At 41.6% G+C, this 23,081-nt stretch overlaps 1 protein-coding gene across 1 annotated transcript; it reads right to left on the bottom strand.

The window, feature by feature from the left end:
* Positions 1–88: 88 nt before the first annotated feature.
* Positions 89–22,849, bottom strand: LOC137792817 (protein AF-17-like). The gene is made up of 20 exons (XM_068588570.1): positions 22,522–22,849; positions 21,104–21,183; positions 20,936–20,990; positions 20,708–20,817; positions 16,806–16,909; positions 15,850–15,943; positions 14,892–14,999; positions 14,423–14,512; positions 14,179–14,326; positions 13,216–14,076; positions 12,572–12,771; positions 11,944–12,061; positions 11,704–11,770; positions 11,216–11,364; positions 8,018–8,218; positions 5,405–5,481; positions 4,525–4,859; positions 4,242–4,350; positions 2,911–3,105; positions 89–2,826 (listed from the first exon to the last, which is right to left on the bottom strand). Exons 1-20 carry the CDS (start codon positions 22,628–22,630, stop codon positions 2,791–2,793), a joined length of 3,246 nt encoding a protein of 1,081 aa, XP_068444671.1. The 5' UTR covers positions 22,631–22,849; the 3' UTR covers positions 89–2,790.
* Between the last annotated feature and the right edge of the window lie 232 nt (positions 22,850–23,081).

Genomic DNA, 23,081 nt, shown 5'->3' with positions numbered 1-23,081 from the left:
GTACACACACTAATAACAGACAAGTCATTCAACACCAGAGAGAAAATGTAAAACAACTCAGTAAAATACATTTATTGACAAAAAAAAGTTGTCTTAATCGGTCCTTTTTAATTTTACACACAAAAATATCAAAATACTTTACAGGGCTTTTAATCTTAATAATGTCAAATTAGTTTTGATCAATTCTCTCAAACAAATACACTGTACAATGACAACATGCTTGTCCTTTTTTAAAATTCAGTGCTCATTTCATTTAATTTCCTTTTTTTCAGGGAACAATGCATTCAAAAGTATGCATAGTTCTTACTTGGTATTCAGCAACACATCTGAGAGATGTCACTGCATTTCATGCAATTCATATCCCAATAGGTAACTCACTCTCCATCAAAGCTTATTCAGATCTTAAATGTTGCTTAAATGTTGTAATACATAAAAGATACACAGTACGACATTCAGAACATGTATTATCTTGGTTACCCAAACTTCAAAGCTTAAAAGAATGTGTTTTACACAAACATTAAAAGTATACAATTCTTATTCCAACAAAATTTAAAAAAGGTAGTAAAAACAATTTACAATTGGGCCAAAAGCGCCCCAGTGCAACATGAGAAAGAAACCGCTTCAGAAATCCCTCGCACCACTTCAGTCAATCTCCTGAACATGGTTGTGTGTCTGGACTTTGCCTCAACTGAGAGGTGACTCATAAAAACTTACTTGGTCAATTGCAGACCTCCCACTTGGAGTCATGTCAACGCGTTGGCTCATGTTTTTATCAACAGAATCAACATTCTCCTTTTGTCATTGCTACAGTATTTATCACAGACTAGTGAGCTGCTAGAAGTTCCTTTATGACGTCTACATTAGCTGCTAACAAAACATTCTAGCACTCAAGATATCACATGTAAGGGAGATTATCTTCAAGATTGCCAATAAGTGAGAAACACAGGAGAAAATAACATAAAAATAATCCCTTACTTTGTGATTAGCCTTTCTTTGTTAGTCAAACTAAGCCAAACAGAGGCATCATATGATAAAGAGAAGTTGAAGGAAAGACGCGCTCATCTCTACATTGGCTTATGAAATGGGCTCACACAGCCCTGCAGTGAAGGTCAACAGTAACGACACCGGCAATTCACCGTCTGATAACAGCTACACTATGTATCACACACCGTTTAATAATAGTTTACATCTTGGCCGTCCCCAGCCGTTTCCTATGACATCGCTTTGCACGCTATACTGGAAGATTCTCCTTAAGTCCTTGTTTCTCAGTTCTCTGAAGCACAAACAACTAAAGATCATTGCATCTCAACACAAAAATTACAATAGAAAATGATTTGACACTTTAGTTACCACTATACGCTTATTTACACATTTTAACTTTTGAAATCCTCAGTCAGCTATCAAAAGTATAAATGGGTTTTTAGGAAGAGTGCTTTCACTTTACTAATGTACCCCTCCTTGTAATAAAAAAAACACTATAGAAGAAAGACGGCAAGAGAGTATAAGCCTTTGGGCTCATGGTTTTCTCTGTAAATCTAGCATCATTAAGGCATTATCTATCCAGTATTGCTAAAAGAACAACTAGTTGGTGAACAGGAAATGGATATCTATGTATGGAAGTAACATAAAAGTATGACACTTCAGGAAGAGGAGTGCCAAATATTCACATAAATAAAAAACCTGTCAGTCCCTAGTGGCCTAGTAAGTACCGATCCTTCATAAAGGTACTCTGTTGGTGGCTAATTTGCTTTGATGTTAGCTACTAACATGCAAAGTGCACACTTGTTTAAGAAACAAACTATTTTTCTAAATTTCTTAGAATTTCCAAATGTTTGGTTGTGTCTGCTTAATCTCGATAGCAACTGGGAAGATATAAAAATCTTTAGAAACTCTCAAGGTGGTTTTGAATAAAATCTGGTGCTCAACATTCTTGCCGATGCCAGTCTCTAGTGGACCCCATAGCGCCATTTTGGACACACGGGCTAAGTGCATTTTTTACATTTTACATGGGTCAATACCTTAGAGCTAACAAAGATTTTTGGTGGGCATTTAAATCCAGTGAAGGCTACTGCGGTAACGACTCAGCACAAAATTTCAACAATGGAAAATGGGTGGCAGAAACATTTGAGGTAATAACTAGCTTAAAGTTGAAATGCCACTAACCATACATCAGAAATGACAGTATATTCATCCTTTACGCATTAAGTGCCTGTGAGAGGCCGCGAGAGACATATAGAAGATCTGGATGCAGATTTGGGTGGGGTGAACACAAAGGGAAGACACAATATCAAGGAAGACAGTTGAGGTTGCAAGAAGTGCCAGACGTCTGTGATTCTCACCGACAGAATAGGAAGTCTGGCTCAAGCCACGGTGGGAAATCATGACCTGTCAGTGCTTGAGAAGTCAGGAAAGAGACGCTCTGACCTTGAGTTCACACGTTAACTCAAAAGCCTACACAGCAGCTGCAGGATTGAGCAGGTACTCTGGCTCTGCCTTCATCAGCAGCCCCATTGGCCTAGTAACAAATTAGTGCAATTTAAGAAGAGACCACTGTATTCATGCTCTCTGAAAGCTGCCTATGCAAAAAACCTAGGAGAAGACCCTCCAATATAAAGAATTTAAAAAACACAACATTTCAGTCCATCCTGTTATACATTCATAAAACTGGGTTTAAGATAAAGATGACAGAAGAAAAAACGTTCAGAAGTCATGTAAGTTGACATTAGTTCTTCAATTGGGCTGTAATGTCCCATGTCTTCATTTGAGCTGCTCCTGTGAAAGCAAGAAACATCACCCATTCTTGTCTCCACCTTTCTCCCCTGCAGCCTGAAAATACAATCACACAATTTTTCAATTTAAAAAACGTCAGCATAATAGAGTCATAATTAGAAGTCTCGCAGTACTACTCACCCCAGGTTTGTGAAGTGCATTGTCCTGCAGACCGAAGAGGCCGCCTCCCTGGCCGGCCTGCAGGGCTGAGGCTGTAGCTGAGGACAGCAGGTTGGGAGAGTTTGGAGTGGAGGAGAGTGCTCCCGTCAGCGTGAGGCGCTGCAGCTCCCTCTGTCTCTGCTGCTGCAGCATCTGGCACACCATCACCTGCTGCTCCTGGAGGATTGAGTGGGGGGAAGAAAAGGGAAGAAAAAAAACAATAAATAATGATAAAATGTTTATGGGACATTCAGGAAACCTAGGAAGGGTTTTCAATTGGAACATTAGTCCATCTGTATGCTTTAGTAATCATATTTATTAAAATGCAGCCTTTCAAGTGTTTCTTCTCCCCAACATGTTACGTGTTTGTGAGAGAGCTACAATAAACAAGCTCAAAGCCGTTGAACAAGTTGTCATTGGGTCATCCCCTTTGTACCTTCTTGTTGAGCAACATTTGTATAGTGAAAAGTGGAAATGTCCAGTTCACTGGTGTCTTAAATGTACCAGAGCATGATCTCATATAATCCCTGACACACCAGTCACCAAGGAAAGAAGCTATTCTGTGTTTCTAGATGTCCACAGTGTCTGACTGTCTCCAAACTCTAGACGTTAACCAGTTTGCAAGTCAAATAGGAACACTCATGGTGGCTCGTTTCCTGTTCACAAAGTAAACTCAGTGACTCGTAACTTAAGCTGCTAGTTAGTCTCAAGCTACTGTAGATATTGTTTCCTCAATAATAATCCTAAAATGTAATTTCTATGAATTGATAATATTTCACATTTGAGTCTTTTGTATAGTTAATATTGAAGCATTGTCATTAGTGTCACAAGTTTGAGTATAAATGTTGTCTGGACGCTAGAAGTGTCTTAGCGTAAAACAAATAAGGCAGAGCACTACTTTCATGTCAGACAAATTTCACTCAATTATGGTTAATTATTAAAACAAATTGGGTTGAACACGGGTTAAATCTACTGTCATTAAGGGAATAATTTAACATTTTGGAAAAACACGTATTGTTGATTGCTAGATAAGAAGATCAGTATTGCTCTCAAGTCTGTATATTAAATATGAAGCTAGAGCCAGAATACAGTGCGCTTAGTGAAAAAACTGAAAAGAAGAGCAAACCATTAGCCTCTGTCCAAAAGTAGCTACATGCCTAAGGCCATTTTGTCTTCCTGAGTTTATGCAAATAAAATAATGTCGTAATACTCTGAATCACCAGTGTATCGAAATAGATCAATTTTGGGGTATCTTTAAGAAAATGTACATTGAGAAAAAAGGGGTGAGAATAGGACAAAGTGTGAATCATTACAGGAGTGAAGTTCTGTGAGGTGAGGAACTGCTGGAGCTGCTGCTGCTGCTGCTGCTGCTGCTGCTGCTCGAGAAGAAGCTGCTTCTGCTGCTCTGACAGGAGGGAAGACCTGAAACAGAGGCAACGACACACGGCCACATTACACATCAGACTATGCTACACTGATCAGTCCAAACTATTAGATTACTTATCCCGGACATAATGCCAATGCCTGGAAACAAAACAAGAATCAATTTCAAAGTGTATTTCTTCCTAGGCTGATTTAAAGAGACTCGGTACATACGGGCTCACACTCTTGGGAAGCTGAAAGCCCTGTGCCAGGGCCTGGGGGTTGAGCGGCGGAGGCTGGGGGCGCAAAGCGGGGAGTGTGGGCTGAGGGGTGTTCTGCACGGGAGACTGGATCACACCGTTCAGACTGCCCAGCACGCCATTCATATTCAACTGAGGACTTCCTGCCAGGGACGACATGAGCCCGCCCACCACGGGCAAGACATCGCTCAAACCTCGACCCAGGCCGTTCAACAGGGGCTGGCCAAAGGAAGCGGGGCTCTGCTGAGGAGGAGTACTCTGGAAGGAGAGGGAGGAGCTACTGCGGGACGGACTACCAGAGTGGAGCTCCTGAAACAAATGCATGAAAAAACATGGTCGTAAATTAAAGCTCATCTTTTGCTTTGAAAGTTAATTCAGAGCCGTTGCACTGAAGTTTAGAGACGTACTAAACATCATATTATAAGCTTTGATTTAGGTTTTCAAATTAATTTATGATTAATGGAAACAAATATCTATTGATGCAGAATATTTTGTGAAATAAAAACATGTTGTGAATTTTGGAAATGATTAAATTTATCTTCTCGCAATACAATTTTACAGCACTCTGTATTTATTGGAAATATTCGGATTACACAGGTCAGAAACTATACAACGAAACCACAACTGGAATCTAATTTAAACATCGAAACAGTATAATAGTGTAGCTTGAACTTTATTTTCAACTGTGCAGAAATGCCAGATATAAAACTGAATAAATAGACGTACAAAAAAGGCTTTGTAGCATTCAAGTGTTGATTTAAAATTTGAATGCCAACCTCATGATTGAGGCTTGGAACTATCCAGTACACTTTTGTATGGCGTTTTCAAGGCAAGAAAGGTCTACAGGTTCTCACCTCAGACGAGGTAACGAAGGAGGTGTCATTCAGGAAGCAGCTTTTGGACAGGGGGCTCTTATTGGTGTTCAGGGGGTCTAAGGAAAAGAAACACAAATACACGATAAAAACTGCAAAATACTTTGATTAAACTGATGTAAAAATGCCTTACACATCACATTTCCACATCCACATGCTGTCATCGTTCAAGGCTGTCAATCATGGTCCCAGCTGTTCTGATCAGCTGCTACCCAATAGCACAACACAATTACATCGTTAGCCTAGAATCCAGGATTGTCTCTCTACCGTCATCATGTTCATGCTGCTGGTACGCGCACCCTCCATCAGCCCGGTGTCTGTGTGTTTTCATTACGAACCAACGCGATTGGCAAATGTCCACATTACCTTTTTCCAGTCTCGTTTGTGGGCACAAGCCGACGTCCACTTCCTCAGCAGAGGAGAAAACTTCTTCTTCCTCTTGTTTCCCTGCCTGGGAATCACACCGGTTACACCAGGTCAATCTGTGCAGGTAACAACCTGATCGACTACATGCCGTCTCCGGCTAAATCCAGCAAACCAGCCATGCAGACCACAGAAAATCCAGCCTAAATGAGCCTGCCTCTACTCAGACAATATACAAAAAGGGCATCTACGGAGCTCGTTTAAAGCAGGTATATTAGAGAAACACGCAGTTGGAACGAATTTAATCCCTCGGTTTACGAAGGGTATATTAGAATATCCAGCATTTGCCGTGTTGAATTGGCATACTAAAACTCACGCCCTCACAACCTACCATTACACGTCCTGTACCATAAAAGCCCTCTACTGGCTCACTTATATGAAACTTGCAGAAATTGCCATCGGAAAAATTAACTAGCAATGTTCTCATACCGTACCTAAATGTAGCCGCCTCCATCCTATAGCTCTTATTCTACAAGCACAATTGTTTGGGACTTAACTCAAACACTGTTTTCTGAGTTTTCTGATTTAAGTTTTGATCTTCAATCAAGCAAAGGGTAGTACTTAATGCTAAAAGGCATGGTTATTCATGACATGCTCAGAAGTTATCCACCTTAACGCTTAAAGTCCGTAAGCAGGATCATGCCATCCTTTCAAGCAATTGCCCTGGTCACTGCCGACCTCATCACAAACTACAATAATCATGCTCAGTTGGCATAATGGCCACTCTCTTCCATGGTGTGACGGTGCATTCTTCTGATTGGAAATCGTGAGCACATGTCTATCCGTGGCCTCCCTCATCCCCCAGATTTTATATAATCTGCATCGTGTGAGATATCGCACCGCGGAAACCCTCACGTCTGCCAGCACTTGAAACACAAAGTCTCACCTCGTGCCGAAATCAGTCCTCAGCATTCCTCAATGCGAGTATTCCTCTTCAAGATGGCATCACACAGTTTGCTGACAATCAAGTCTTCAATGAAATCTTTAACTTGATAGGCAGGGCCAATGTTTGCTTGTCCCTGGCTCAGATTCTACATAGATGTGTGTATTTAACTGGTGGTGGAGTCTGAGCATTCTGTAGCTGCCGCTGTGAAGCAAACTCATTCAGATCATCCAAAGTAAAGTATTTTACATTATATTTTGGCTAGTACTCATTACCAACCACCTTGATGTGTGGCTGGTATTGTTTTCACCTTGAGCGTCATCATGGAAAAAAATTACGTCCTGGAGGCAATTTCTGGAGCAGAACAACCACATAAGAGTTCTCGAGCCAGTTGCTCGTCTGTGGTCCGATTTGTCACAGTAATAATGTCAAAGTAGATACAGTCACGATTCTTTTTATGTGTATAGTAGTATCACAGAAAAGTCAGATGGCTCACATGGTAGGGTGAACACCCCATGCACCAAGGCTCAGCAGCCCTGGGTCGAAGCCAACCAGGGCCTTTTGCTTCATATGATCCTCTTTCATCATCCGTCTCCCGTCTCCCCTTTTCTCTGCTATTTGACCTCGTCTTGGCTAGATCTCACCGTAAAATGGGTTTAAATCTCAGTGTGTCTTTATAGTTAATTAAAGCCTATTTACATACAATGCATTTTATGAGTGGAATTGCATTCATTGCAGAAGCAGCATTGCAGGGAAATCTCATGTTTGGTCCCTTTATACATTTCCATTTTGACCTGTTCTATACAATAAGCATAGATGCATTGCATGCTCAGTCTCTACCCATACCTCTTTAAGTTTGCCTTGTTTTCTGATATGTGGTGTCATATCAATCACATGGGTAAGTGGTGTTGTATCGTCGGTAAGTAGCGTCCTATCCATTTTATTTTTTATAAGTGGTTCATTTTCTGATAAATGTTGCTACATTTTCATCTCCTCTGCAGATTCCCTCGCTTTGTGACACGTTTGTGACGCCACTTTCATGATGTAATCCATGTTTAACGACTTCTAACACATTAATATCAGTGCTCACATCAATTGCTACTGTGGATCAATGGTTTGCATGTCCATCTTATAAGCAGAGGATCAGAGGTTTCAATCCCAGCTCTGCTAAGTTTGTTCTATTTATATTTATATTATATATATATATATATATATATATATATATATATATATATATATATATATATATATATATATATATATATATATATATATATAAAGAAACTGACCTTGGGTGGATGACAGGAAGTTGATCTGGGCAGAGGAGTGCATGGGGCCGTAGGCGGAATGAATGTGTGGAGGGAAAGACACGGCCAGATCTGTGTTGAGTAGCTGCAGCCGCTCTTTCTTGACCGTCAGGCTGAGGATCTGGTCCTGGAGGCGCTGGTTCTCCTGCTGCAGCGAGTGGAGGGACTGGAGCATCTCCACAACTACAAGAAGCAGGGAGGACAGACATGTCGTCAAACAGAAACCGCATTTCAGTGGAGGTGTGCTTCCAATATTCATCTGGAGTATCCAAATTACTACAACATCCATGGGAAGATCACTATATAGTGAGTCTGAGATGCTGTCCTCTAAAGATACCAGCCACCAGGGGCCTGTCTCACAAAGCTGGATTTCGGTTTAGCGAGGTAACTTCTGGAGTGACTCTGGGTTTTCCGTCTCACAAAGATGGTTCACGTCTTAGCGGGGTATGTTGCCCCGGTAACTTGCGCTGAATGCCTAACCTGCTCCGGAGCAGGTTAAGTTCCCGGATAAGATCTCAGCGGGGACGCAAGACGCCTACTGGCCAATCATTGTCCTGGAAACATGACCTGCCCATTTCTACTCAATCACATTGAGGAAGGACACGGATAGTAAGAGCAGCGCTCTGCAGAGAGCGTGTTGTTCGTAACCGGCAAAATCATCCATCATACATGTAGCCTGAAAGACATTATAATAAACTCACTGACCGCCTTGAACTATGTTCTTGTATTTTGTTTTAACTTGCTCCCATGTTCTTTTAGCTCCAGTGGGGTTGCAACTGAAATGAGGTTAAATTGTTAAAACGAAAAGGTAATAAAAAATAAGAACATACATTTGAGACGGTGATTTAATATTACAATCCCAGTCATTTCCGCATTAACAGAATCGCTGTTTTTTTTTTTTGCAGCTGGATAACTGAGGGAAACCCCGGGTATGTTAACCCAGCTTCCTGAGACAGGCCCCAGGACAGAGCAGGATTTATACTTTTTGATACCCGCATCCATGAATCATGTTTAAACTAATATATTCTGAAATAGAGTGTATAGCCGATTTAACCAGTTGGTATGACTATCATTTTTTTTAATCACAACTGTCCACTATTCAGTGGATATTTCATATTGTGAAGACGTTTAGGCTTTTCCAGGAGGTCAAATTATTATTATTATTATTATTATTATGATGATTATTATTATAATATTAACTATTTTCAAAGATGTATAATTGAGAAAGTGCTGACATTAACTGGTGCTTCCTGGACTTGCTTTTATACTTAGTGTTGTTTCACAGCAGATTTCAACCCCATCCTCTAAATGCCTTCTCATTGATTTTCTGTGCACTATCAGTGCAGCGTGCCCTGCATCACAGACTGGGAGAACAAATGCACTTCTCTCACACACTCATTAGTCCAAAGTGAACTCTCCCTCGGGTACAGATAAATATATTTAAGGTGTAGATTAGTAGGGCCTTTCCATTTACAAAGGATTCGGGAGGCTAAGATGCATGAAAATGGACAATTAAGAGATGTTAAGAGGGCTGTGGAGGAAATTAGGGTTGAAGTTAGAGCTCAGTTGAGGCAATAGTGGTAAAACAGAAAAACAATGATAAAAATAATAAAAAAAAGTAAAAGTATGAAAAAAATAAGTGTGGAGGAAAAAAAGATTAAAAATAGATTTAAAAAATGCAAAGGTCAGCAGACGATGTTCCCAGAGAAAAAGTAAGTCTGATCAAGAGTCAGTGAGCAGCTGGGTTCAGGAGAGAGCACAACATAAATTAAATGTTGATAAGGAACATGAGAAACAAAGCTGTCACAGCATGACATCTCTTGCTGTGCTATATTTTGTCCCCAAATGCATCTCCAAGCACATTCATCATCAAAAGCAAGGCTGTACCGAATGTCATTTTGTTCTCATGTTCAAAGCTTCTATTGAGGTTTTCTAAAGAAGCTTGGAATGTCTGGCGCCATATTTTATGATGTCATCCCCTCGCGGTTGCATGCATGTGCCAGCCAGTCAAGTCATAGTTTACATTCATGTCTGTCGCAAATTTCTTCATTTCACTTTAGAGATTCGTGTGAAATTCTCATAATTACCATATACATTCTTGAGTCATGGTCAAAAACGTGTTTTGTGAGATCACAGTGACCTTCGACCTTCATGATCTAACCAGTTCATCCTCGAGTCCAAGTGGACGTTTCTGCCAAACCGGACTGACATCTGGATGTACTGTAGTGAGATACAGTCTGTGGTGTGGACTGAGCAGACAGAGCGGGAAAGAGACACTTGCGTGCAAATAGTCCAACATCCACCTCTATACATTATTAATAACTTCTTTCCACTGGCCGTGACTTAGATAAACAATTAAGCAGACTCCTCCATCTGTACTACTTTGTTGTCTTTCATGCCTTTTTTTTATATTTATCTTGTTTATTGTATAAATATGTACATATGCACGACGAGAGCAACGTGTAACCACAGTCAAATTCCATGTATGTGTACACACACGGCCAATAAAGTTGATTCTGATTCCATAGTCACAACGCGGCTTTGTCAACCGCATGCCTAAACCAGTGATAACAAAAAAAAACCTACCACTCAGCCACCACTTCAATCTGTTTCGACAAATGGTAAAAAGCTCAGGGTCCCAGTATTTACTGCCAACTAGATTTAAGACTTTTTCATGCTACTCAAATTTAAATTTAAGACCAACTTTATAATAATAATATTGTCACGCATTATCTGTGTGACATTAATGTCAAAGGGGTTATCTGTAAAAAAATTAAAAAAATTGAAATTGCAGTCAAACAAAAAGGAATATATATTTTTTTAAATCTGAAGCTTAAGCATTTTTTCAAGACTTTATAAAGATTTATTGAAGACATTTGAATACCAATTAGGCCTTATTTTTTTATTAATTAATTCAATACCTTTCAATATTACTTAAAAAAAGGATTCGCGGGAACCCTGAATACCAATATTAGAGTAGCCTAATCTTTATTCAACTGTGCTGAAATACAAGTTTTAAACAGAATGAATAGACAAACTGCACAGCCTTCAAATGTTGATTTACAATTTAAAGGTCAATGTTATGAATGAAGCTTCTAACTTGTTTGTACAGCCCTACTAAATAGATCTTTTGAGTTTTGTCTTTGAATCACGTGGTAACCACTGGTTTACGTCACTCACTGTTGACTCCCATTTCTCCATTGCCGTGTTTCTCCAGCAGGAGCTCAATGTGGGAGCTGGCAGGAGGGACGTTCTCAGGGCGTGCTCTGACTCCTGCACTCAACCCGTCCCTCTGGTCAAACAGCAGAGGAAGACAGCTCATAGGAGACCTAAAAAAGAGAAGAAGCAACCAAACAGGGAGTCAGAAAGAAATAAGAAGTCATCACTGCAGCCGAGTTGGGAAACTACCAGCAAAACCCTGTGGCTGTGGTTAGTATTTCTTTCTAATCCACACAGTCATTTTGTTAGTTAACCAGCTGCTATTTGCCTCCCGTTTCCTGGTACTGGTTACAGAAATAGAAACTGATCTGACAACAGAAACAGTACGTGGAATCTTTCCTTTGATGGATCAAAGAAGCGTTTCACTACTCACTCGCTCATATTCAGTAAGGATTTACAAATCATGTAATGTCCACGATTTTGTATTAATTAAATAAAATAAGACATACTGTGAAGAAAGACTCTCTCTCGGTGAGTTCCCCTGACACGGGAAGCGGCAGTCATCGAGGTCGGACTCTGAAAATTGGGAAAAAGAGTTGTGAATTCTTTTACTTATGTACAAAAATGAAGATATTAAATGCATGCAGGATTCTGACAAATTGTTGAGGAAGCTAATCTAAAACTAGCTTTAGTTTCTCAACAAATGCAAATAAATTATGTTGATCTCTGAACGCTGATCTCCCGCTCACCTGGCAGTGAGGTCTGGGCTTGGGTCAGTAGTGGTGGCAGTGTCGGGGCCGTGGAGAGACAGCTGGCGAATGGCTGCGTGGAGATCAGGCTGAAGCTGTTGCTGGAACCTGGATGGATCTATGAGACAGTGAATGTCAACATCTGGCCAAAAAAGAAATCTGTTTATATGACTGAGACACTACTGGTGAAAAAAGAAAAAGGTAAAATAAAATGTATTAATTTATTAAATTGTTTTGTCTATGGAAATACATTATTATTATTATTATTATTATTATTATTATTATTATTAATAACAACAATAATAATAAAATAATAAAGAAAGAAAGTCGGAGAACTGTGGAAAATGTGCATTATAATTTCCCAGAGCCTGAGGAGATGTTGCTTAATTCACCCAATTGACTGTCCAAATCCTTAAACTGATTTATATGTCAAAGAAAGTAGTAAATCCTCACAACTGATGAGCTGGAACCGTTTGTTTTTTGGCTTGGTTTCAGCTCTGTAATTAGATTGCGCTAATAATACCACAAAATACCAGATAGCACAGATATACACCAGGCATGGCTGCTACACATTGGTACTGATAACAAGAGCACAACACATATCCCCCCGTGACCCTCTCTGAAATACCTGTGTGTTTGAGACAGCACTGACTGACGGAAGTGAGAGCGAGGAGACGTGGGAAGTAAGGAGTCCTGAGGAGAGAGGGGTGCTACACATGCCACCTCCCAGGGACAAGGAGGTGCTACACACCCCTCCACCCAGGGAGAGAGGGGTACTGCAGACACCTCCGCCCAGTGCAAGAGGGTCATTTAGACTGGAGTAGATACCTGAGGGATGGGAAATTATATTTATTACTATTTTCATCTCAGATGTTAGAAGACCAACAAAAGACAACACCACATGGCAGCCAAGAGAATAGATCTGTAAGTAGGGAAGAAAATCTAGCATTTAGAGATATGTGCACAAAAAACACTAAGACAATGGTCTGCATTTTAAAACTCTGTGTATGAGAAACAGTCACATGTACTTTAATGGTATCTGACGGCTTATTATAATACACTCTGAGGTTCTGATATACAGATAAGCTTCTACTGTGATGTCGTCATGGCACATGTGAAATGGAAACATTTCATCACTGTAGAATCAAGCTGAAAATGAACACACCACAAGTGTTTTTGACACACACACACACCCACACACACGCACACACACACGCACAGGAAGCTAGAGGGCTACCACACACACCCACTCACTCACTCACTCAGACTCACCAGAGCCGAGTAGAGAGTTGCCACAGCTTGTGGAAAAAATGCCGGCAGAGGAGGAAGAAGAGGAGGAGGAGGTGGAAAAAATGCCAGCAGAGGAGGAGGAGGAGAAAGAAGTGGTAGTAGAAGAAGAAGAACAAGAAGAAGAAGAAGAAGAAGAAGAGATGGCTGTGGGAGGCAGCGTGGCGGGGAAGGCGGGGTGAGTGATGGAGGAGGGGCTTGGGTAGAGGGAGGAGGTTAAGCCTGGAAGGGGCGGCACTGTGCGGTGATGGTGGTGGTGATGCTCCTCTTCCCTCCTCTCTCGGTTCTTGCTGCCCCGTGGCCGCCCTGGACCATGGCTGCTCTTCTTGTTGCCGCGGTGCCTCCTCTCTCTGGGCAGTGGTGAAGGCGTGGCTTTTTCCTCCTGGGCCGCCTCCTCCAGGATGGGAGGCGTGCTTAGTTGAGACGGCTTACAAAGACTCTTAGAGGGCTTGTAGTCCCCGGAGGAGGAAATCTTCCGGATCTTGCTACTGCTGCCCAGCCCCGACGAAGAAGTGATGCGCATGATGGATCCAAAGGTGGAAATAGTGACCTTGTTCTCAAAAGGGCTCGAGTTGCCCTCCGACCTGTCGTGACCCTGTGACCCTGCCAGTGGGCCATCAGCAGGAGTCAAAGCTGGTGGTTTGTGGTATTTACTGTCCTCTTCCTCATTTTTATCTTCCCCCTTTTCATTGTCCTCATCGTTCTCCTCCTCCTGGAATGCCGGCCTCCTGTGGCGCTCCTTACGTTCCTCACCACTGTGGTCGTCAGCCCCTTGCTCGTTTTCACGCTCCAGGCGCGCAGATGTTGAGAACGAATGGAAATCCTGCGCGGAAGACAATGAACCACCTCCCATAGAAACACAAAGTGATAGTCAAATTTAAATAAACTGTTATTACATCACTGTGTCAACATTTCGCTCCGTCTCCTCATTCATTCTGCACATTGTACCTGTGTTGAATGGACTGGAGGAGCACGAGGAGGAGGAGCAGCTCTTGCCAGTGCTCCCTGTCTTCTTACTGCGATGAACATGGCTGTGTGAGCTCAGCTTCTTGGGCTTTCCTTCACTGTCCTTGCTGCCGTGATGACTGGAGGATATCTTTTCCAAAACACACAGGTTCTAAATAGATTAGCTCGACTCCTTTTAAAGTGTCCAGCATGTCACAAGTTATTTTTGTGGGTAGGCTTTTCGTACCTTTTCTATACTGCCGGTTGTCACTGAAGAGCCCAGGCTGTCAGAGGATTTCTTGTGGCGCTCTTTTTGTCGAATCTTGTCCTTATGACTCTGAATAGATATGAATATACAGGACTCAGGTTATTAAGAGTCAAACCAGGTTCTACGAGGCATTGACGAGCTACCCATACAAACAAAGACACAGACGAGCTACCCATACAAACAAAGACACAGACAAGCATACACACGACCATAATTGCTTGAGCACCAAACCTACATTTTAAAAACCTTGACATTTAAAACTATAAAACCCTTTTGTTCTCAATGTAACAGCAACACAAGCAGACAGACAAGAACACACCTTTGTAAAATTGTTGAACACTGACAGTCTTTAAATTAGAAGCTTACTGGTGTAAACACAAGTACAAATCTGACCAGATATTTAATGCACACCTTTTGTATTGTCACACCTGACAGTTACACGCCTTACCTTCCTCTGTCTGTGGTGGTGATGTTTGTCTTCTGGTGGAGAGCTTGACCGCACCCGGGCATGACTGAAGGAGCTACTTGTATTTTCACTGGAGCGCAACTTCTTCTGCTGTAAAATCCACAAAAGAAAAACAATGCATCATCTCAAGACCAAATAAAACGTAAAAGCAGTGAGCAACCATCGACCGAGGCAATTTCAAGCCCAAAATATAGCTTGAAATACAACCGGCGAGGCCAAGCAAACCCCGGGGAGAGGTCCCACAAGGGGCATCCTCTGAGCACCAAGTTAAATCTCTGTTGTAAAAGTAAACTGTCTATCAAGGTAGCCCAAGTAATGTGACACGCTGCAAGCTTGACGTCATGTTGCATGAGCTATTGCAATATGCAACTATAAAGGAAAAATACATCGATAACTGTATAACCTTGAGGGCAGGTTCTCGATTCCCATCCCTTTGTCAGAGCCACAAAAATCTCATCAAGCATGGTGACATTGTTAACACAACTAAACAAGTTGTTGTCAGTCAAATTAAAAAATTAACAACATCCCACTGCTTATAACGATACAAGAAACTGAAGTTGAATTGTCTGAGCAAGCATAACCGTAGCTTCTGTGGCGAATTAACGTGATGGATGAGTCAGTGACAAGCCAGACTTTAAAATGAGGAGACAACAAGATGCCAACTCAGTTTGATTATTAGGTTGCTGAGATTCAAACTTACAAATAAACTACATGTTTAAGAAGGTGGTAATACAAAAGGTTTACCAGTTAGGTTTACTGGTACTTGACAGAGTTACTACTTCAAGAGGATATCAGATTTAAGAGGGTACAATGGGTAAAGACTTTTATCTTGGATGTTTTTAGTTGCTACCATTTCTCGCAAAAATTGGTAAAATTTCAATAAATTATTTTTTTTTCATTTTGATATTCATTTGTAGCCTTTAGACTGTTGTCATCTTACCATTTTGTTGTAATGGTGCTTGCAGTAACCGCAGTATTTCACGTTGTCAGCTTCTGGGCCTTCCTCCTCGCACAGCAGACCTGCCATCTGAGCACTGAATGCAGGGAGTCACAGGGTCAGACAGGAGAGGAAACAGGAGAGCACACACGTGCACACATGCATGCAAACACACACACCTGAGTGCTTTTGTCATTGATCAAGACAGGATGGATCAAATGTCAGATCTCTGCAGACAGAAATCTGTGCTGTGCACTATTCCAGGATTGATTTCAGGTTATGAGTTTTAACTTATGGATTGTGACGGGAATTAGCTGTTACTTAAACATAATAATACATATTATAATATTCAAGGCACAAAGCAAACAAAATAAATTGTAAGGAGGGATGTAGGGTGGTTAAATGGGAAAAGTAGTTCAAACAAATACAGCTATGGGAAACGGCAGTTTGAGGCCAACTGTAGACGGCAACAGGCCATCCATTCTGTGGCAGTTTCACAACCAATTACATCAGTCAAGTAAAATCAATTATGCGTTTCTAAAATAAGATAATGTCTTGACCCTAGTTTGTGTTAGTGTGACTTTGGTCATTTAAATGCTTAGTTTGGAATCACCAAAGTCACACCATTACACAACCAACTGACTGAGGCAATAGTACAACAGTGACTCCTGTGTTCTGCAAGGTAAAATTACTTTTTTGTTGTTGGAGTCTTTGAAGATCAGAGAGGGCTGCCTGGTGGCAAGGTTACACAGTGATAATATTCTAAATATATTGTACGCTTAAACTGAAAATTATTTTTGTCTGCGATGCTGCACCTGTCAACACCGGTGCATTACTTTGCTTCTGTGGTGGCACTCCTGTCTGTTATTCAAAACTGGGGGTATGCAGACCGTCCTCTACTGGAGCTAACATACTGACAATGGATAAGTAACTCGTATAACCATCCCTTTAAGACTCACCAGGTGACATGGAACGCTTGTCTGCAGCCCTGTCTGTTGCAGGTCATGCAGGCTCCGCAGGCCGCCTTGCTCTCTCTGCCGTGGTCCTCACAGATATAACAGGTCTGGCGAGGAGGAAAGATGGAGGGAATAAGAGGGAACAGAGACATAAGAGGTATTACTATTATTAACAGGTGCTGCATTGCTTCGTCGAAGAACAAAGTGCACACAAAGCCCTTGCCATTTAAAAGAAAAATGCAGCTTTATGTGGAAAGCTGACTTACTCATTAATTCATATTATTTGGCTATTCAAGACAACCATCATGATTTAAGAGCAGGCACATTTAATTATCCTTATTTTTTACAGCTATACTGTAAAATGTCAGGACATTTGGCTTGTCAAGACAACAGATGGAGCTTTCAAACAAACGCAGTTTGCTCAGTGCTTCACGTTTGACACTAAAACTGTTGACCAGATGTTTTGGAATGTTGAATAAAAAAAAAAAAGCTGACACTCAAGAGCTTGTGGCCAGTTGTGCATTTGTTTAAAAAGAAAGAGAGCTTTTACTTTGAGGTTTTTGGATCAGGATGCTACTAAATTCTAAAATGTATTTCATGGTCACCTTCATTCCTCATTTCCTTGTAGTTTGTAGAGAACGGTTGTAAAATAGTTTCATGATACACTGCAAGGAACTTACATAGAAGCAGCGAAACAAAAACAAAATGGTTTAAAATAAAATATATTCATTTTAGAGCTCAAGGCTGAAATCCTTGCCTCCAGCATAACAGCAGCATCAGTCTTCACTTAAAAGTTATATTTGTGCACAAATGTCCATAAAATACATGTAAGCGTACACATGTGATCACACACAAAGCAGACAAACGCATGCACACACACACAGAGCTTTTGTACTTCTTCAGCTTTTCCCCAGTGAGCAGGGCAGACTGCTGGTGGGGGGCAGGAGAGGCCTAGCAACAGGTGCAGGACAAAGGAACAGCGGGCTCTTTACCTTTTTACTTCAGCCCTCTCTGTTTTGCCTTTTCTCTCCTCTTTCCTCTGTCTTCCTCGACTCCTCACGTCCTTACTCTGCTCCCCTTAGAGGATGTCGGCTATGTAATGAAAGGACATAACTACACCAAGCGTGTAAAAGGAAGAGTGGCGTCTCAAGTTTTCACTGTCCATTGTAACGCTGTCTCGGAATGCAGGCAGCAAAATCTGGATGAATGGTTCGGACAGGGAAAGCTGCATGCAATTTACTGTAGCTGACACAGTAATATGAAACCAGGCACTCAAACACTCACATGTGTACATTTATATGCAGGCATGTGCACAGACACTAACATTACATGCACACAGCACGTCAGCCACTGGCTGCTAAGACGAATGAGTACATGTGTCAAATATATATTTCTTTGTAATATGCAATGCTTCTCAAAATGTCTGCTCTGATACTCCAGCGCTCACTACTTCTGCCAAACACAATCTGCCACCAGACCAGATGTACAAGAAAAAAAAGGTACAAATGCAAGACAGCAGAAATGTCTTTCAGGATCAACTGTTCACTTAAAAAGGTGAAATAAATACACATTAGCAAAATTTTTGAGTAGCCCTTGTGAATATCTAAGGATGACTGTGTATATGATGATGGACAGGTTCAGCCTTTTGTCCATATGTAGTATGACTGCATGTTAGAACTATGAGTTCAGGCCATCTTTGTATTTTGTCGGTCAGTATGCAGAATAAAACAGTTTCATGTTGACATGTCATTTACTATTGTTCTTTTTTTTTGCTGCACACAAAAAAGGGAAACACACGCACACACACCTATTAACGGCACAGTCAAGCAGCAATCTACCTGCACCATGAATTACATTTATATAACCACAAAAACTAAAAATCTATTTTTGTTGTATGTAAAATTTTTTTAAAAAAAAGCACATTTGGTAGTATGCTGTATTTTTTGATGAATTGTTACACTTTTTTGTTGTTCCCTTGACCAGTTTTCTAAAAAAGTACAGTTTCATGGAACAATGGCTGAATGAAAATAGCTCCTACATGAAACTGCTCACATAATGTCTGTGAATCATCTTCAGTAATCAGGTCATGATTCCTGAAAAGAGACATTAAGGTTGAGTTTTTTTTAAATGTATATTTCTTTAAACTCCCACTTCTTTGCAGAAAAGGCAGAGATCTCCTAGGCCAATATCTCAAACTAGACAACTCAAGATCGACGCAATCTTGATGGCTAAACAGCAGCAATACAGTTAAGGAAGAATATGTATTTTTGATTTTGAGGTGAACTGTCACTTTACGATTAAAATCTCCCTCGTTTCCCAGAATGACTTTTAACAACCTCCAGAGCAGGCGCAACCTTGACACATTCAGCTGTGGGTTTGTACGCTGCGTGTAGGTGGAGCGCTGGTAATGTGGTGGAGCGAGACAGTTTCTCCGGTTAAAAGAGGAATAAAAGTTACGCGGTTTCCCAGATGCCTCATAGCTGCGTTTGTTGTAGCTCCTGTCATTTGTTGAGAAACAGCTCACGCTTTCTTCTTTTATGACGGATCTCTTTGTGGGATTTTTGACACCGCAAAAAAAAAGTGTTTCTTAAAAACAAAAGGCACTGCTCTGTTTTTTTTAATGTCTGTTATATTTCCAACTGAACTTGAAAGTGACAATAGATATAATTTCAGTAAAGTTTCATTATAAAATAAATTATGATTTAGATAGCTGAAGTATAATGACAACATTTAGATCGGTTTCTATAATCCTTGCTTTCACTTTGCAAATCTCTCTGGATAAATGTTGGCTCGTTTTAGGGCACAAAGGAACGGTTTCAACAAAAGCAGGAAGCGCGTAGCACTGTTGTTTCCCCCGCTAGCTATTGGTAGCTATCCCAATTTCAAAAGTTTATTGTAATTGCTCTCAAATTAGTTGTGAGACAAATGGGGCTGAAGTTCAAGTGGTAATACAATACCCAAGTTTGAGTACAGATACCAAGACTATACATTTTCCAAAACCTTACTTCTAAACACATGTTCAAAAGAAATTTACTTAAAAAAATATATGTATGAGAACAATACATAAATACACAAAGAGAACAGGTACAGCTAATATGTGGCATTGTTTGGTTGGAAAGTATTGATGTTTGATACCCTGTCATAGATGCTTGTTATCTGTTGTATGTGCATACCGTTCTCTGGCCGTCCAGAAATACTGAAAAGAAAATGTTCTGTATATCCTTGTGATGGCTGGAACCAGCCGTAACAGCGACAGGGCTAAGTGAAGGTGATGTTTTTTAGAGCTCTGCAGTAAACATGTTCTTTAACTTTACACACTTGTTTATCCTCTTGTCTTTATTGAGCGCATACAATGTAGCTATGTGGCGTTAATATGAGTGCTAACAGTTTCCTGTCAGTTACCTGCAGCTGCCGGTCCTTCAGAGCGACTGGCGCTGCTGCAGCACACCTTACTAAATAGGAATCGGACTGTGCCATGTTACCTCAGTCAGAGGGGTGTCCTCAGCCGCCAGTCCATTCTACACCCACAAGGAGAGAGGTCTTCTCTCCCCTTCCAATTAACCATGGACTCACCGACAGCTATATATATATCCTGCAGTGAAAGATGGCTTGGGAGTGTCTCCTGTTTTATGGAAATCTCATTATGTTGCTTGTCTTGAATTCTAGTTAATGTGGTTTGCAAACCTTAACTAAATGATGTTGAATTTATTTATGTATTCTCATTTGTCATTTTGTTCTGATTTTATTCCCCATCGTAATCCTTGTACATATTATTGGGTGAATAAAATCCTCAATATTAGTTTTGAGACAGGGCCGATGACACCCCGATGAAGTCCCGGTGATTAAAAACTGGTCACATTAGTGTGTGTGTGTGTGTGAGTGTGTGTGTGTGTGTGTGTGTGTACCTTGATGTATCTCTCATGCGGGACGTACTGCAGGATAATAGGCTCCATGGTGAGGACGTTGGCAAACTGAACCTCAGGGATGTAGAGCGCGCACACAACGTGCGCCCAGCCTGACGGAGAGATTGTCAGTGGATCAATGACATGATGAGGTTTCTTATGAATGAAGTGGAAATCTGTTCAGTACACTCAGAGAAACAGCCAGAGAGTGAGACAGAGGGTGAGATTTACCTCCACTGTCTGTCCTCTTGAGGGCACCATCTTTGTGGGGACACAGCTCACACCTCTGAGATGGGACAGGAGACAGCAGAGTTTGATGTGAGTGTGGCATTGATTCTAACGGCTAAAGCAGGAAGAGACATGCCTGCTTTGTGTCATGTCGTGTGTCGGCATACTCACCACACGTGCCGCCCTCTCCTGTGATTCACACTTGCGACAGAACCACGGACCGGTGGGAACCTGGACTATGCCATAACATGCTGGGATGGAAACACACACACACACACACGCAGGACAGGTTATTTATACTATTTTTGATACATGAACTTCTGCAATTCTCCAACACATCTTCAAAATAAAAAAACATCTTCACAGCCAGTGTCTCAGTCTCAGAGTTTATTTTCAATTCATTTTTTATTTTTTTTTGCCTCAGAGGGCTTTACAGTCTGTACACATGCGACATCTCTGTCCCAAAACCTCACATCGGATCAGGAAAAACTCCCCCCTCAAAATAGAAAAAAACCTTTCACAGGGGAAAAAGGAAGAAACCTTTAGAAGAACAACAGCGGAGGATCCCTCTACTTGGATGGATAGAAGCAATAGATGTCAAGTGTACAGAATGAACAATACAACAGAGTTATAACACATTCAATGTGCTGTGACATACATGACTGTAACACATATTTAGATACTGCAATGTTTTTCCTTCACTTTCCATCTCCATTATATACTGTAACATAATTTACACATCTCTCTTATATTGTGTTGTTGAGTCAATACTGTAAGTGCTGCTGTCTTCTTGGTCAGGTAATATATTAAAGAGAAAAGATATTCATAATCCAGTTGGAACTTTAATTTAAGATTGAATAAGAAAGACAGCTCTCAACTCAGCCTGCTGCGTCAGCTTCTTACTGATCTTTCTTTATGACATGTTATAGCACTTTTGCTGACTTTACAGGAACAAAGTCATCTCTACTTCAAAAAAACACAACCTACAGATGAGCAAAGTCAGCCGGGCATAAATCTAAAGCAGCTTCCCCAGAGTTGGTCCAACAATCAGTGGCAGAAACACGATCCTAGAAGTTAACGGATCCACTTGTTTCGTCTCATTAAAGCAACAAAGCAAAGTGGACACAAGGCAACATGATGTCGGAACCGGCGGGCCTTCGCCGGGGCTGTTTTGTCGCAAAAACACGCCTCTTGCAGTGTGTCGTGAATCCAACCCGGGCCAGACCACTTCACGCACGGGCACAGGCACGCGCACGGACCTGAAGTGCCATCAAGGCGCCATCCAGACTCCGTGTCACACTCTGCTGCTTGGCCCTGTGCGTGTAATCATGTGTGCGAAGAGGAAACAACAAACATCACGCCTACCTACCCCTCCCACACACACACACACACACACACACACACACACACACACACACACACACACACACACACACACACACACACACACACACCCACACGCACACACTGAAACACGCACGTAGACAGCGGTAGAGCTACTAAGAAACCTACCGACCCTCTAGCACCCCTGGGTGCCTTCAGCCGCCACAGCTGCCCAGTAATGACGCTCTAACGGCGGCTAACGTTACCTTGGTGAACGGCGACGCTGCAGCCGTGTCCATCACAGTAAACCAGGGGGTTCTCAGCCCAGCCTCGCTCGTCTGAACACACGCAGCAACCTCCAACCATTTCCCGCATGCTGCTCCCATACGAATAAATGTATTTCCCCTCCCGGCAACGGCTCAGACCTCGCCCGGGCCTGTCAAGTGGTCGTCCCGCTCGCTAACGCCGCACCGGGCATCGCCGTGGGCCGCTTTCGTCTCGCACTTTTAGCGCAGCGGAGAGAAGAAATCTCGGCGTGGGGTTTGTGGTGCTGCTGCTGCTGCTGCTGCTACGTTTTTTCCGTGATGTCCTCCCCGTCCCCATAGAACCGATGCAGTGCGCATGCGCAGACTGGCTCTTCTGGTTCAGAATAAGTCGCAGCAAAGGTAGCAAGTTGTTGGTTTCTTTTGTTACATTAACACCTTTTTTGTCGCATGTTTTGAGACTCTGACATTATTTGAAAATGAGTAGCAATGTGATAATATTGAACCTAACGGCGTGGAATATATCTTTAAATTAGATAAGTGAAACATGTCGATCAATCAGT

The sequence above is a fragment of the Clinocottus analis genome, unplaced genomic scaffold (assembly GCF_023055335.1).
Source record: "Clinocottus analis isolate CAN_PGR_092001 unplaced genomic scaffold, fCliAna1.0.p SCAF_22, whole genome shotgun sequence".
Taxonomy (NCBI): Eukaryota; Metazoa; Chordata; class Actinopteri; order Perciformes; family Cottidae; genus Clinocottus; species Clinocottus analis.
This window is presented reverse-complemented; position numbering and strand designations above follow the sequence as displayed.

Excerpts from the sequence above, each read along its gene's own strand:
- LOC137792817 (XM_068588570.1), bottom strand. The coding sequence starts at position 22,630 with ATGCGGGAAATGGTTGGAGGTTGCTGCGTGTGTTCAGACGAGCGAGGC. Across the intron at positions 15,944-16,805 it reads CAAGCGTTCCATGTCACCTG|TGCTCAGATGGCAGGTCTGC; the intron begins GTGAGTCTTAAA and ends CCCTGCATTCAG. Across the intron at positions 3,106-4,241 it reads CCTCACAGAACTTCACTCCT|GAGCAGCAGGTGATGGTGTG; the intron begins GTAATGATTCAC and ends TCAATCCTCCAG.